Source organism: Triplophysa dalaica, chromosome 18 (genome assembly GCF_015846415.1).
Source record: "Triplophysa dalaica isolate WHDGS20190420 chromosome 18, ASM1584641v1, whole genome shotgun sequence".
NCBI lineage: Eukaryota > Metazoa > Chordata > Actinopteri > Cypriniformes > Nemacheilidae > Triplophysa > Triplophysa dalaica.
The window spans coordinates 18,517,129-18,531,104 of NC_079559.1; the positions used below are offsets into that span (position 1 = coordinate 18,517,129).

Consider the following 13,976-nt stretch of genomic DNA (forward strand, 5'->3'; position numbering starts at 1 on the left):
CAAACGTAACACTGTTTATGATAATAAATATCAATTTTGGGGACTTCTTCAGTCTTGCAGTTTTGACTGTTAAATAATTTTTGTCAATTAAAAAACTGCATGTATGCAATTTGTATACTTGCTCTTAGGCAACAGGTGCTGGTGAATGTTTTGTGAATGTCCGGAAAATGACATGACATTGACAAGAATGTTTTGGCCCAGGCCTTCACTAATAAAGTTGTCAAATATATACTCAAATATATATTTTTGTTACATTTTTTTTTATTTGGGGAAGTTTAACAATTTTTCACTCTTAATTATGTTGCATGGTCATCTTGTATCTTAAAGGGGTAGTTCATCCAAAAATGGAAATTTACTCATAATCGTGTCATGTCAAACCTGCAGGACACTAAAGAAGATATTTTGAAGAATATTGAGAACCTGACAACATCGGTTCTTCTGACTTCAATTGTATGGAAACATAACCACTAAGAAATTTCTCTAAATATCTTTGTTTGTGTTCCACAGAAATGATAAAAAATCTATTTTTTATATTTACATTTTTTGGGTTGAACTGTCCCTTTAATTCTTGTTCCATGTTTAACCAAGGGTCATTTCTACCCCTTGAGGGTCATGTTCCGTACCTTACATTAGGTTAGCAATTCATCTAGCAAACTCTTGTCTAATGAATTAACCATTTTACTTTAGACTGTCCATTCGAGCCGGATGACTCTGGTTTATGATGGTGCATCCACTGCCATGCTCGCCATATTCGACTCCCACAGAAATCAGTGAGCTCAGCACTGGTTACTGGGCTGTAATTGAAGCTATTAGCCACACTGCAGTGTAGTAATGGACCAGTCTGATTCCTCCTCCCACTAACTGATTCAGTCATTTATCAAAACTCCTTGACCAGTGTGCGATTCAGCTTTAAAGTCTGCCACCATCTGCAATGCCTTATTGGACCTGTGCTTATGTTCTCGTGGTGGCATTTCCTGATGATTGTCATTCGTTTAGTAAGAGGTAAAGCAATAAATGGGAAACCCTGCTGTTTGAACAAAAGGGTCAAGGTTTGACTTGAAGCCCCTGGTTGCAGATAATGTAGCGACACCAGTCTCAACAAGAAGTTTAAAGAAGTTTATTCCATTGATGACTGATCTTCTTTTTTCAATTGTTTGTAAATTCAATAAATAACAAATATTTCTGTATATTCTTGTTGATGTTTTATCAGTGCTGGATTCTTAATGATGTCTCTTAAAAATGTAGTGCCGAGGGTCATTAGTTTGATTCCCTGGGAATTGAGGATAGGAAGGTAGTTGGTGTTAGCGCTGTTACATAGTGGTCGGTTATCCACAAAGTCCATTACTTGACCTAACCGTTGTTTTGCATTTTTTTATAAAAATAATATATATATAATTCATACAGGGGTACCAAAAGGGGCAGGTGAGGACGATTAAGGGCCCGTGCACCTATGGGCCCCTCACCATAGTAGGCAATGTTGCGAGTTCACAAAAAAACTTGCTCATATATGTATATAAAACATCTATTTGAATACTGGATTCTGATTGGCTGGAGCGTGTGCATTATAACCATCTAATTCACAAGTAGTTGCAGTCAGTTTGATCTACATTTGAAATTAAAATAACTGTCCTTTTCACCTGTCTGATAAAAATTACACTGTAGACATCAATAGTAGCTTCAATTTGGCAAATGACCATAGTATAATCGGGATAATCCACAGCTGTCCTTGCATTAAAGAAAGTCAACATGAAACACTCCAATCCTTTAATGCACTGCTAACCGTGGATTATCCCTTACGTATATATAATTAGGTTTGTCTTTGTTTTACTGTTGTTTTATTCTCCTATAATAATAATCCCATCCACAAACTAGTAATCATAACCACAAACTAATAATTTGTTTTAAAGATGGGGAAAAATCCCAAGAATTTACATTTTTGTTCATTTCATGTCAGCCGTCGTATTCTTTTTTGTTCACTAAAGCTCTACATTTAATATAACTCAGAAAAACATAGCTCTGAAAATGAGAGAGAACAGAAGCTGGGTGTAGACAGTGCTGAAGTGGATCGATGTGGTTATTCATTTTCGACAAATCTCTTTATACATTAGCATTAGCTCTGTATACATTAGCAGGAACTCCAGAATATTTTCTCACAAACGCACACATGCAGACACCTCCTGCAAGAGCGTCAGTATAACTGGATACATGGAGGTTTATGCCCACACCAGATAAACCAGCATTAACCAGTTTACCCTCAAGAAATACTAAAGATATCCATCTACATTCATTTTTGAATGATTTCTTTAAATACAATTTTTATTAAGGAAATGTTAGAAAATACAGTTTCTGTTTAGTTATAATGGAGGCTCTAAAAGATCATTTTGCAATAATTTCCAAATATATACCCTAAAGTGTCAAATATATTTTATTTATGACCAGTGGCGTTCTTAAAAGACATATATGGGAAGGACAAACACATCGTGCATTTCTCATGGCTCTCTCAGGGTTAAATACCAAAAACGTTTTAACTGAGGTTTGAGACTTCATTTCCTGCATCGCACAAACCAAAAAAGACAAGAACGGGCGGAGCTGAACAGAGGAAGAAAGTGCCGCATCACTCTCCACTTCCTATCTGTGCTTTCCATGAGTCGACAGATTGAGGAATGGAAAGAGACCAAATTAACCGAAACACACCGAGTCAAACTATTTTTAGGGTCGGTTGTAAATCTGTGTGTTGGCCTACACTCCCCCCCCCCTGACTCCATGATGACATTGCTGTGATGGCCAGTGATGAGAGCTGTCAACAACACTTTAGCAATACAAGCAGACGCCTTAGGGTAAAAGCAATGGGCTATTGCACTAGTTAACCGCGCCTAAGTTGGGGTTTCCCCAATGACCTTTTTCAAGTACTGAATAAACTGGAAGCTGTATACATCGAATGCTGTCTTGATTTTTTTAAAGCAGCACATAAACAACCGAACCAAACACTTCTGTTGCCCCATCGCTGTGTTACACAGATGTCATGTTGTCGTAATTCAGGCATAATTTAGGTCTGACTCATCCGTTGTGATTCAGAGGAGTTCAAAACTTGAGGAGAAACACTGGTCTAGATCTAGTCATTATTAAAATGGTTTGCTAGAGAAACCTTCGCTCTTGCTGTTATTTATACTTTGAAAAGTATTCAACTTTGCTGTGTAACTCATCCTGCACTGTCTGTGCTCTGAATAAACTATCTTTTTTTGCACTTATACTCAATCTCTCCACCATTTATTCAAAATGATATCTGCTGATTCCTATTGTGCGGACAAAATATTCACATTTCTTAACTTTCTCAATGTTATTAATTTATATAATGATGACCTTTAATATTGAACGGCAAACTGCTATTTTTTTATATTTTCTATGTACTGAGCACAAATTCATTGCAGAATATATCGGCCCGGATCATCGGCTGATTTTGAACTATCGACGATACCGATTATTGGCCGATATATATTGGTGCATCTCTATTTGATGTATTCATGTTTTACTATAATTATTATAACATGCGTATTATTAGAACATTGGCTGTTTATTAGTACTTATAAGGCACATATTCTGCATGACCATATACTACATCCCTTATCCTGCCCAATACCTAAACCTTACAACTACTGCATTATACTATCTCAAAGGCCAACAATATTCAATGGCTGCACAAAAACTCAAAATTTATACCCAATAAAATATTTAAATGCTTGATAGTGTTTAAATTAAATTTATATTAAAATATAAAATGGAAAAATTAAGAAGTTCAATGGTTTTTAGTTGTTTTAAAATGTATTTGAATGCTCATTTTGTCAAATTTGTAATTATTAGTCATCATGAGGCCCCCTTGGAAGTCAGCTTGGGCCCCCATATGGGCCTCGGCCCCCCTGTTGAGAACCACTATACTAACTATTGATAAGCACCAAATAACGAGTTTATTGAGGCGTAGTTAAAGGGGTCATATGGCCCGAATACGTGTTTTACTGTGTCTTTGGTGTGTTATAAGTTGCCTCATGAGAAAACGCCTTGTGTGACCACACCCCCACAAATCTACGTTAGTGTGTGGTATGATTTGACTAAGACCGCCCAAATGTATACACAAGTAAGGTGGGCGTACCTGTCAGTACAATTTCTTTGGAACCTGATGTTCCAAATATAGTAAGAGGTGCTACATTTCCGTCACACACTTGCAGCATTCAACCAATAACTATGCACTGGTTAACTGGCCTATCATAGCACACCTCACTTTTCAGAGCGATGAGCTTTGTAAAAAATCTGCGTGTTTTAGAGAGGTGGGGCAAAGAGGAGATGCAAACATGCACCTATTTGGAAAATACAGCGTTTTTTAACCTTAAACCGTGTATACACATTGCATTACATCTAAAACAAACGATAATATTCAGTTTAGCCATGTCATATGACCCCTTTAATGGTTTGTTAATAGCAAGAATTGGACCTTAACATAAAGTGTGACCTTATCATTTTTATTCCAAGTACAATGTATGCAAAGCTGCTTTGAAATGAAATGAATGAAATTAGTTAAAAGCGCTATATAAATAAAATTGAATTAAATTAAAGTACTTTTAGATTAGATAATGTTTTATTGTTAGCCTTTGATACCTGAATTTACACATCTAGCTTACACTTTACATACATTTCAGCCTCATCATAAAGTTTACTTTAAGACAAAGTGCATGCATGTTTCTAGCAATGATGAGTGTCTGGCAGGTGAGGTACAGGTGTACGTGCGTGTGATGCCCTTGGCTGTAGTGGGGTCAAACAGGGATCATGATCTGCAGAGGCGGAACATTATCTCCTCATGTTCTCAGGTTCAGAGGCCTAGAGGTCACATGACCTCATAATGCCAGGTCACTTTACTCCATTTCTCACACTCAATTAGAGAGAGATCCAGACATCTTCACACACACATCCACACAACACATAATCAGTCGCATGCACCAGATTTTCTCATACACTCATAAAATGCCGGATTCGGAACTTTTGCTTTCTGTAGCCTATTTTTTTGGTTACGGGTGTTCATAGATAGTATGCGGTGAGCTGAAAAGTTAGCCACAACCATTGGGGAAAGAGGCTATCACATTTTCCTATAAGATCACACTTGCATACTCTCACACCCACTTGCATTCGAACATACAAACAAGTGTACACACACATTTACATTTGATCTTTCCAGGATGTGGTGCGCTCTGCTGTGAGTGCATGGACGGGGTTTCCCTTCTTCTTCACGACAGCATTTCCGCCTCGACCGTTTGTTTGTCTGTGAACGCAGCTAGTGGAAGAAAATTAAATTTGTAAACCGCTGCTTTTTAAACTGTATATTGTTGCCGCTTTGCTTTTGTTGTGCGACATGCTTGTGGTGCTTTTCAAGAAGGAATAATTCACTCGAAAATGAAAATTCAGGCATCATTTACTCACTCTCCCTTGTCGTTTCAAACCTGTATGACTTTCTTACTTGTGCAGAACACAAAACAAAATATTTAGAGGAATGTGGTAACCGAACAATGGCGTTACCCATTTACTTGCAATGGTTTTGTGTCTCTACAATAAAAGTCAAAGGGTACAGCCATTGTTCGGTTACCGATATTCTTCAAAATGTCTTGTTTTGTATTCTACAAAAGAAAGAAAGTCATACACGTGGGTAAAATGACATGTGGGTGATAGGGATGTAACAATATTATCTTGTCTCAATATGACTGTGATCCCATGACTGTATGAAACGATAGGTCTTCCGGGCCTAACATAGAGAATCCTAGAAAAAATAATAGATGGATAGATTTAAATCCATCAGGTGCAATTATTTTATTTATAAAAGGTATTTTAGGTAATTTGACCCATCTCATAGTATAACTCATACCTCTAAGCAACAGTTATGATTGAGGATAAGGAAAAGAGGATGCTCATGTCACGTTTCCAAGTCATCATTTGCCATTTTAAATATTGCAACAATGCCATACGGTGGACTTTATAAACGAGGTGAGACTTTATATCTACGGTGAGATTTTTTTATTGTTATATCCCTATTGGGTGAGTATATGATGAAAGAATTTTTATTTTTTAATGAATTCATTATTTTCCCATCGTGTTTGAAAATGAGCTCAGATTTTATTATGCAGCTACATTATGTAGCTCCTTGTTTTAATTTTCCTGAAGTGTATATAAAGCATCAGGAAGTGTGAAGTCCGCTATTTGGTATTTATCTCACGTTCACAAACATTGAGTCTAGACACACGGACCTTTTATACACTGATATCACCATTTCCCTTCTTCAAATACATAAAATGTACAGTAAAAGATCTAAAAAATTGAGAACTTTATATTTTCAGTCTTGGACACAGTATGTTGGCTCTTTATTCCAAATGTGATTTCACATTTTGCTTTGAGGAATTCATTTATTGCCGGAATTGGAGAAGTGATATTGTCATAGCAGCCGGAGTTACGTCTGGTATTTATCTGGTTGTCCTGCCAAAACGCTCTCTCTCATGTTGCCACCTCCAGCTTTGTGACAGGCTGTGTGTTTTATTTAGAGATGAGACGCTTGAAGTGATTCACAGCTCACAGAGGCCCTGAGACACGTGCGGCATTAACAGCTACTCTATTAAAGACACTCATTTAACATTTGTAACAAGTACATTGAAATATTTACCCAGTACAGCTCAATCACGGATGTAGTCGAGTATTACTATAGTATGTAACATGTATAACATAGCACTTTAAAATAAGAATTACAGTAATATTATATCTATAAGCATCTTATCTCAAACAGATCTCATCCCCCATTTACTGCTATAATTAGGAAATTAATACTACGGGAGTCAATAGGGCTGAGCTCTGTTCGGTAAATGACATTCGTCCAAATATCTTCCTTTGTGTTTTGCTGAACAAAGACATTAATACAGGTTTAAATCAACTTAAGGGATAAGTCGGTAAATGATGAGAGAATTTTCATTTTTGGGAGAACTATCCCTTTAAATAGCATTTTTACATCGCTTCATTGCTGCTTCTGATAAAAAAAATACTAAAATGCATAGAATGCATAAACTGTATATAGTACACTTTCTCAAAAACAGAAAAACTATATTTATAAAATTAATTTAGTTCAAGTGTCAACTATTTTGCAAGGGAATACACAACCTTCCAGATGATCTTAAAGCTAAAGGACATGAGTTTAGTCAATTTTCCCATTTTGATTTCATCTTGCCAGCAAGGTCAAAGCAACGGCACCACATTACATGAAAGTGCTGAAATATTTTCAGAAGTGTGTCTCATCGACATCGGAGCTCATTTTTTGCTCTTTGTTAGGGAACTGGGATCCACAGGCATTTGTTCAGGAGTTTGGTCTGACTGGCCCAGTGGCTTCCCTCCAGTTCCTCACCCAAAACCACAAGGACTAGAGGATACTTCCAAAATGCCTTCACCAAACCTTCACCTCTGGCATTTATGGCTTTGATATAGTACTTTATTCACTGCATTTATGAGAAAATGAAACTAGAAATGAAGTAATGTGGTTTTTCCTCTGTATTTCTGATCTGCCTGTGTTTTTCGATGCACTGAATCTCACTTTTGATCTTAAATAAACCATGCCACATATCAAACTTACAATTGGGGTTTTTTTTCGTTTGTTGTGGGACATTATCCTTTAAGTATACATGCAACGCCATCTTTTCTCAAAACAAGGTACCTTAAGACAAAAACATCCTAAAGAAATAAATAGTCAAACCACGTGCACGCACACACTTACATGCCACTATGGCTGGCCATCGCATATTATACCATTGCCTGCCTGCTTTTCCTACAACGGACTTTTCCCTTTCTTACATAATCCACCTCTCACTTACAAACCGCTGTAATGTTGCATTCCAGTTTTTTTGGCAGTAAGAGCAGGCCTGGACTACCAGACAGTTCAGTGCCACACAAACCAACAGTAATGCTCCTTGAGTTCTCTTTTCTGCCCTGAGGTCAGATGCACTGAAGGCTTTTATAGCTGCGCACAATGATTTAATCCCGGGTCGCATGTAAAGAGATGAAGAAATAGAAATATATTGTACATTGACAGAAAAATCACCAAGAAAGTGGCTTCTGTGTTGTCACACATCAGAGAGAACGCGTGGAAAGAGTCAGACTACAGACAGGAAGTACGTCAAGACCAATAGAGGAAGTAAAGGGGATGGGGGGGTGGTTGAGGCCGCAATTCACCCGGAAGCCACAGTGGAACTACGACCAAAATACTCCCCGCGTGTTACTTCAGACCAGACAAGAGGGGCATGGGTTCAAGACGGCCTCTTTTTTTTGTTCGCGGTTTCATGCATGTCTTCTCTCGTGGCTTGCATGAACCTTTTCTTTGTAAATTACCTTTGGTGAGTTTCAATCAAGCAGGTTTGGTCTTGCTTAAGTAAAAGTTACGTTTATATTGGGTTGACAATTTACATAGAGGGCTAAATCTGAGCAGGCTTTATAATTTTATAATTATAGACATAAAATCAAGGACAGAAGATGATGTAGTTTCAATAAATATTAAAAAGTAGGGATGAACCGGTATCGGGCCCGATACTAAGCAGTTGTACTCTTGAAAATGAACCCACACTAAAGATCGATACCTCGTATCTGACAGAAATGTGTTGTGAAATTTGCTTTGAAAGTTTGTGAAAAAAACATAATAAAATATTTTTTCATAATGATGGAGTTGTTTGTAACTATGAAGTTATTATTTTTTTGGTCTCACTGTGTTTTGAATAGGTACATGCATCGGTTTCGAAGAGTGCTAGAAAACAAATATCGGTACTCGTTTGATGGTCCTTTCAAAAAGGTATCAGTAAAAAGTAGTTACGATGCTCATTTATAATTCATGTTACTTAATGCATTTATAAATAGTTTGTATATTACAATATTTAATATTATATATACTTATAATATGAAATAGCTTATGGGAAATTTATCTTCATTATTAATATTTTTTTACATTTTTGCCGTCACACCATAGGACATATTTGGACACACACACACAAGCACACACACATACATATATACATTGTGTGTAAACTCTCAGGTAGTTTGATGGGGATTTGATCAATGTAAGTTAGTGGTTTAATTGACCAAGCAATAGTGTATCATCTGACACGTACTCCCATATCTGGCAAACTCTAGTATTTATATAAGCAGATAATTTATCTCATGTACCACAAGTGCCACACACACGCAAATGCAGTGTGATGAAATAGAGTTCCTATTGGTTTTTGCTGGTTAAGCCAGTCTTCGGTGAGTACCGTCGTGTCCCCTGCATGAACTCGGGCGAGGCATTGATCAGTTTTTCCGGTTTGCACATTTGTTTATTTTCTCAGACTTTGGTGGTCTCACACACAACATCACGGCACAGAAAAACACAGGCTTCTCAAGCTTTTGAAAACGTCTTTGAACAAAATAAGTCCAGAATCACAAACTGACCCAACAATCAAAGGTCGAACATTTTACTTCAGCAAAAAATAGTGTTTGGTTTGTAAACAATTGTAAAGATCAACAGTTATTGATGGTCAAAGATAACATAGAAACTTAAATTTTCAACTTTTGCCTCTCTATCGCCACCTCTGGCAGCTTCCTTCACAAACTCCTCTTTACTTGTGTTGAAAAAGTTAAAGTGATATCCGACCTAACTGCTTCAATGACAAATTATTATCTTACCCTTGTGAATTGGGGTAATGTATAGAGACAGTTTTGAACACTGATAAAAACAAATTTTGCTGTCTTTTCAACGAAAAAAAATGTATTGCATGTTAAACATATTGTGCAATAATTCAGTATGAACTGTACAAAAATATAAAATGTGTGAATGCAGAATAAAACACATTCTCTCATGTGTCTTTTTTATTGTAGGTTTGTGTATTTTTATTGTGTACCGTCTTGTCAATTTGGCACTTACATATTCCTATATTGTTGTGTATGTCCGTATAATGATGTAAGTGATAGGCCTTTATGATAAATACTTTATGTCATTTAAAAAACAAGCACTTTTCTTTCCATCTTGTCCCATGTGACCATTGTATAGTGCATAATGTGTCATCTGCTGATTAGCAAATAATTGTTACATCATTTATAGAAGTAATCTTCCTATTAGCCCTGAGAAGTGAGCAGTCATCATGGTTCTGCAACGAGGAACATCTACTGGTTATGCCCAACGTCCAGCCTGGAAAGAAACACAACTAATTTGATTATACATCCATTGCAGCTTTGTATTTTTCCGCTGCGTATTGAAATTAGCTAGATTGTGATCTGGGATAAGCGTACGCTTCCCTGGAATCCCTACATGCAAAATACACAAAGGGGAGTCCTTTCAGCCGGCAACAGTTCCATAGACAAGCTCCTTGCCATCAATTGTCGTACAGTGCCCATAGTCATGACAGTCGCGGAAATAAAAACAAGTGTAGCTCAACAGGTGTTGGGTTGTTTTTCCGGACCCAACTCTATGAAAAGGCTTCCCTTAGGAAAGTGCCCGTGGTGTGTCCGTTCAAAAGGAACTCCCTTGTCCATGTTGCATCCCTCAAGAACAATTTGGATCAGGCGTTGAGGAGATAAATGTGGGCTCCAATGGAATCTAGCCCCCCAAACAGCTACATGAGGTTGTAATAGTCAAAGAGACTATAAACAGCATTTAGAAATGCAAAATGTATTTGTTGTTTATGGTCAACAAATCCAAGCACAATTTGAGGAGGATCTTTCAACATTTGGCATTATAGGAGGACCAGGGTAAAATATTTCTAGTCTCTTATGGCTATACTTTTAATAAAATTGGACAGTTAAATGATTGATTTGACATTCACATCAATTACTTAGTTAAATTTTAGAGTTTGCAAAATCTTGGTTCAAACTTTTATTTACAATATTGTTTACAGACTCTTCGATTCTGACTAGACTTTCTAGTTTTTTTGTAGTTAAAAAGCTTGGACTGGGTCTTTGGGGTAGTAGTCTCATATGTCAATTGTCAACAAATATTCAGTTGGTTGTTTAAAAAAATACATCGTTTTTTCTGAATAGTTAAATTTCTCAACATTCGCACCACCACCAGTGTACAACTGCTAGTACACGTCATGGCTTCAGGCGGTGGAAACAGTGTTTACTTCCTCTATTTTGCTCTATAAAAAGTAATATTCAAATCACTATGTCTCCATTCTCTTTTTTAGCACTTGCTGCCGGCATGATAATGAAGTCTGTGTGTGTTTCCTCATTAACAGAACTCTCATTGTTGAAATAACTTACGACACTACATAAACAGTATCAGCAACAGCATAGCAATTTTCATTCATTCCTTTCTTTCTGACGTTTTTGCTTTAATAAAGAATGACACATTTCGATCCTGATTGGATCGACAAATCATATTTAAGCTCATGTCTAGGGTATAACGTAGGAGGGGAGGTCCCCTTAGAATCCCCAAATGACATATTCATATCATCAGTTTAGCACCTCACCTACACATACTTTACATCTTGCCCATTGAGTCAAGATTAGCCTTTGGAGTCCCCCTCGAGTGTATGTCAATATGTGTCTGTGTGCATGTTTATTTATTGTGGCCCCCAGAACACACAGCATGATTCAGACCCCCCTCCCACACACTCCATGTTTACTTCATTAGGCCATATCTGTCAGCTAATACTACTACAGTGTTTATGAATCAATTGCCGAGGTGGATCATTCCAGAGTTTAGAAGGGAGTGTTGTTGCTTTGGCATTAGTGCCGTTTATTTGGGAATTACTGGGGATGCATTGAGATTAATTGAGGGTTTTGTTCATTGGATAGATGAATGGTCTTTAAAAGGTTATATACATTATGAATATACACCGAGCACAAACGTATTTAAACACTTATAGGCCACAGTTAGAAATACCATTGATTTTGCACTGCATAACAAAATAACATGATTTGGGGTTTAAAAATAGTAAAACATGGACGTAGTGTCCGTGATGTACCCGTAGGTTTGTGAAGAGCAAGTTTGAAGCCTAAAGTGAGCGTCGCCATGACAGCGCATCACTCCCAGATAAGCGACGATTACAATTTTGCGTCTAAGGCCTAGTCCACACGTACACGGGGATTTTTATATACATAGTTTTTCCTGTTTTTTGGCTGGTTGGTTTTTGTCACATGACCTGCGGTGGCATGTGGCATTCTGAAAAGTTGAAATATTTTCACCAATGCGTCTAAGGCACCAATGCACCTAGAAAATCAAGACCATTTAAATTTCATCTTAACAAAAATGCACGTGCAAAAGACGCTAAATGTGAAACCCCCTAAAGGCTTGTTCGACTTGATGCGGTGCCGCAAGATCCAACGAGCAGGGGACATCAAAGTACCGCAAGATCGATTCGAAAGCAAACATTTTATGATTTTTTAATCACTCTCGCGGTACTTTGATGTCGGACCTATCGGACCTTGGGCGCCACATCAAGTTGAACAAGCCTATGGCAAACGGCAGAATGTGGATGCTTGTCACTCAAGTGGCCGCGGCCTTAATTATACAGAAAATGGCTTAATATAATTTAAATGGCTCATGTCATGAACGGCAATATTAGCAATAATTAGTCATTTTCCGCGCCTGGACATCATCCACTACCATAGTAGAAAAATTTTGTTATGTTATTTTGTTCTGTTTAACACAACATCAGATACTTTGATAATTTATAAAATTACTTAGGAGGGCAAACATTTGACTATCATTTTCATATTTCCTACAATGGTAGTCAATAATATCACAGAAATGTCAGTTGCTAACATTCTTCCAAATATCTTTCTTTGTTTTCGACAGAACAAAGACATTTATACAGGTTTGGAACAACTTGAGGTTGAGAAAATGATGACAGAATATAAACTTTTGGGTGAACTATCCCTCAAACATATTTGTAAATTTTCAGGTTGTAAAAATTCTCCCAAAAATAAAAATGTTGTTATCATTTATTCACCCTCATGTCACATAAAACCTTTATATGACTTTATTCTACTGTGAAGCACAACAGTTATTTCGAGAAATGTGCATACAATGGAATTCAATGGGGACAATGTTGTTTGATTACTCAAGTTCTTTCAAATATCTCTATATCTTTTTGGGTTCAGCGGAAGAAAGAAAGTAAAACAGGTTTGGAATGAGACGAGGGAGAGTAGATACAGATTTTTTGGGTGAACTATCGCTTTTTACGTCCATAATTTAGTTACAAAATACACCAGTGGTTACCTTAAGACTTGTTGGTTCTATAAATGCAAAAATGCTTTTGGGCGTGTGTTCAATGACAGCAACATATGTTTTGGGTGCGGGGTTGAAGTGATTATTTTATTTTTGGTACATTTATCAGGCATGAGGCCAGCGTATGTCAACCTGGATTTGGGTACAAATTGTTACCTTGTCACTCTCTTTCTCTTTCTCTCTCTCTCTCTCTCTCTCTCTCTTATTGCATCAGCATCCTTTGAGCATTTCAGTGCATGAATGGCAGCTTGGATTCCACTCTTGGTGGGTAATAGGGGCGCTGTGCTCTCTGATTGGCCTGAATGAGAAGTAAGGGATTTTAGTTGGACACGTGGGAAATCTCATGGGCCACCCTGGCCCCTAATTGGATTACATACAGACAAGTATGTCATCTTATTATACATTGTTCTATATATAATCTCTTATTTCCTAAGGATTCTTTTTTAATAGCTATTATATATTTCCTACCCTCTGTAATTTAAATGGAACAAGTATTGAGCACATTAGATGCTTTACAAATACTAATATGATTTTTTTTAATTTGTTTAAAAAAATGTTTTAAAGTTGTGTTAAATCTGTGTAAGCAGAATAAAATGATTTCTGAACATTCCCTGCTTTAATAATTATGTGAGTTTTTTGTCTGAACGAGAACTCCTATAACAGACAGTATGGCCCACACAGAGATCTGATTTCACAGTCAGTCTGAGATCAC

General features: G+C 37.0%; 1 protein-coding gene across 2 annotated transcripts in view; it reads left to right on the forward strand.

The window, feature by feature from the left end:
- LOC130406887 (phosphatidylethanolamine-binding protein 4) overlaps positions 1-7,574 on the forward strand; it is a 104,612-nt gene extending 97,038 nt beyond the window's left edge. Inside the window, exon 7 of one of the 2 annotated variants that reach the window (XM_056729464.1) lies at positions 7,365-7,574. In XM_056729464.1, coding sequence (XP_056585442.1) covers positions 7,365-7,495 — 131 coding nt within the window. In that variant the 3' untranslated portion in view covers positions 7,496-7,574. Of the gene's footprint in view, positions 1-7,347 lie in introns of both variants that reach the window. The other variant, XM_056729465.1, reaches the window with a different exon arrangement.
- Positions 7,575-13,976: the final 6,402 nt, after the last annotated feature.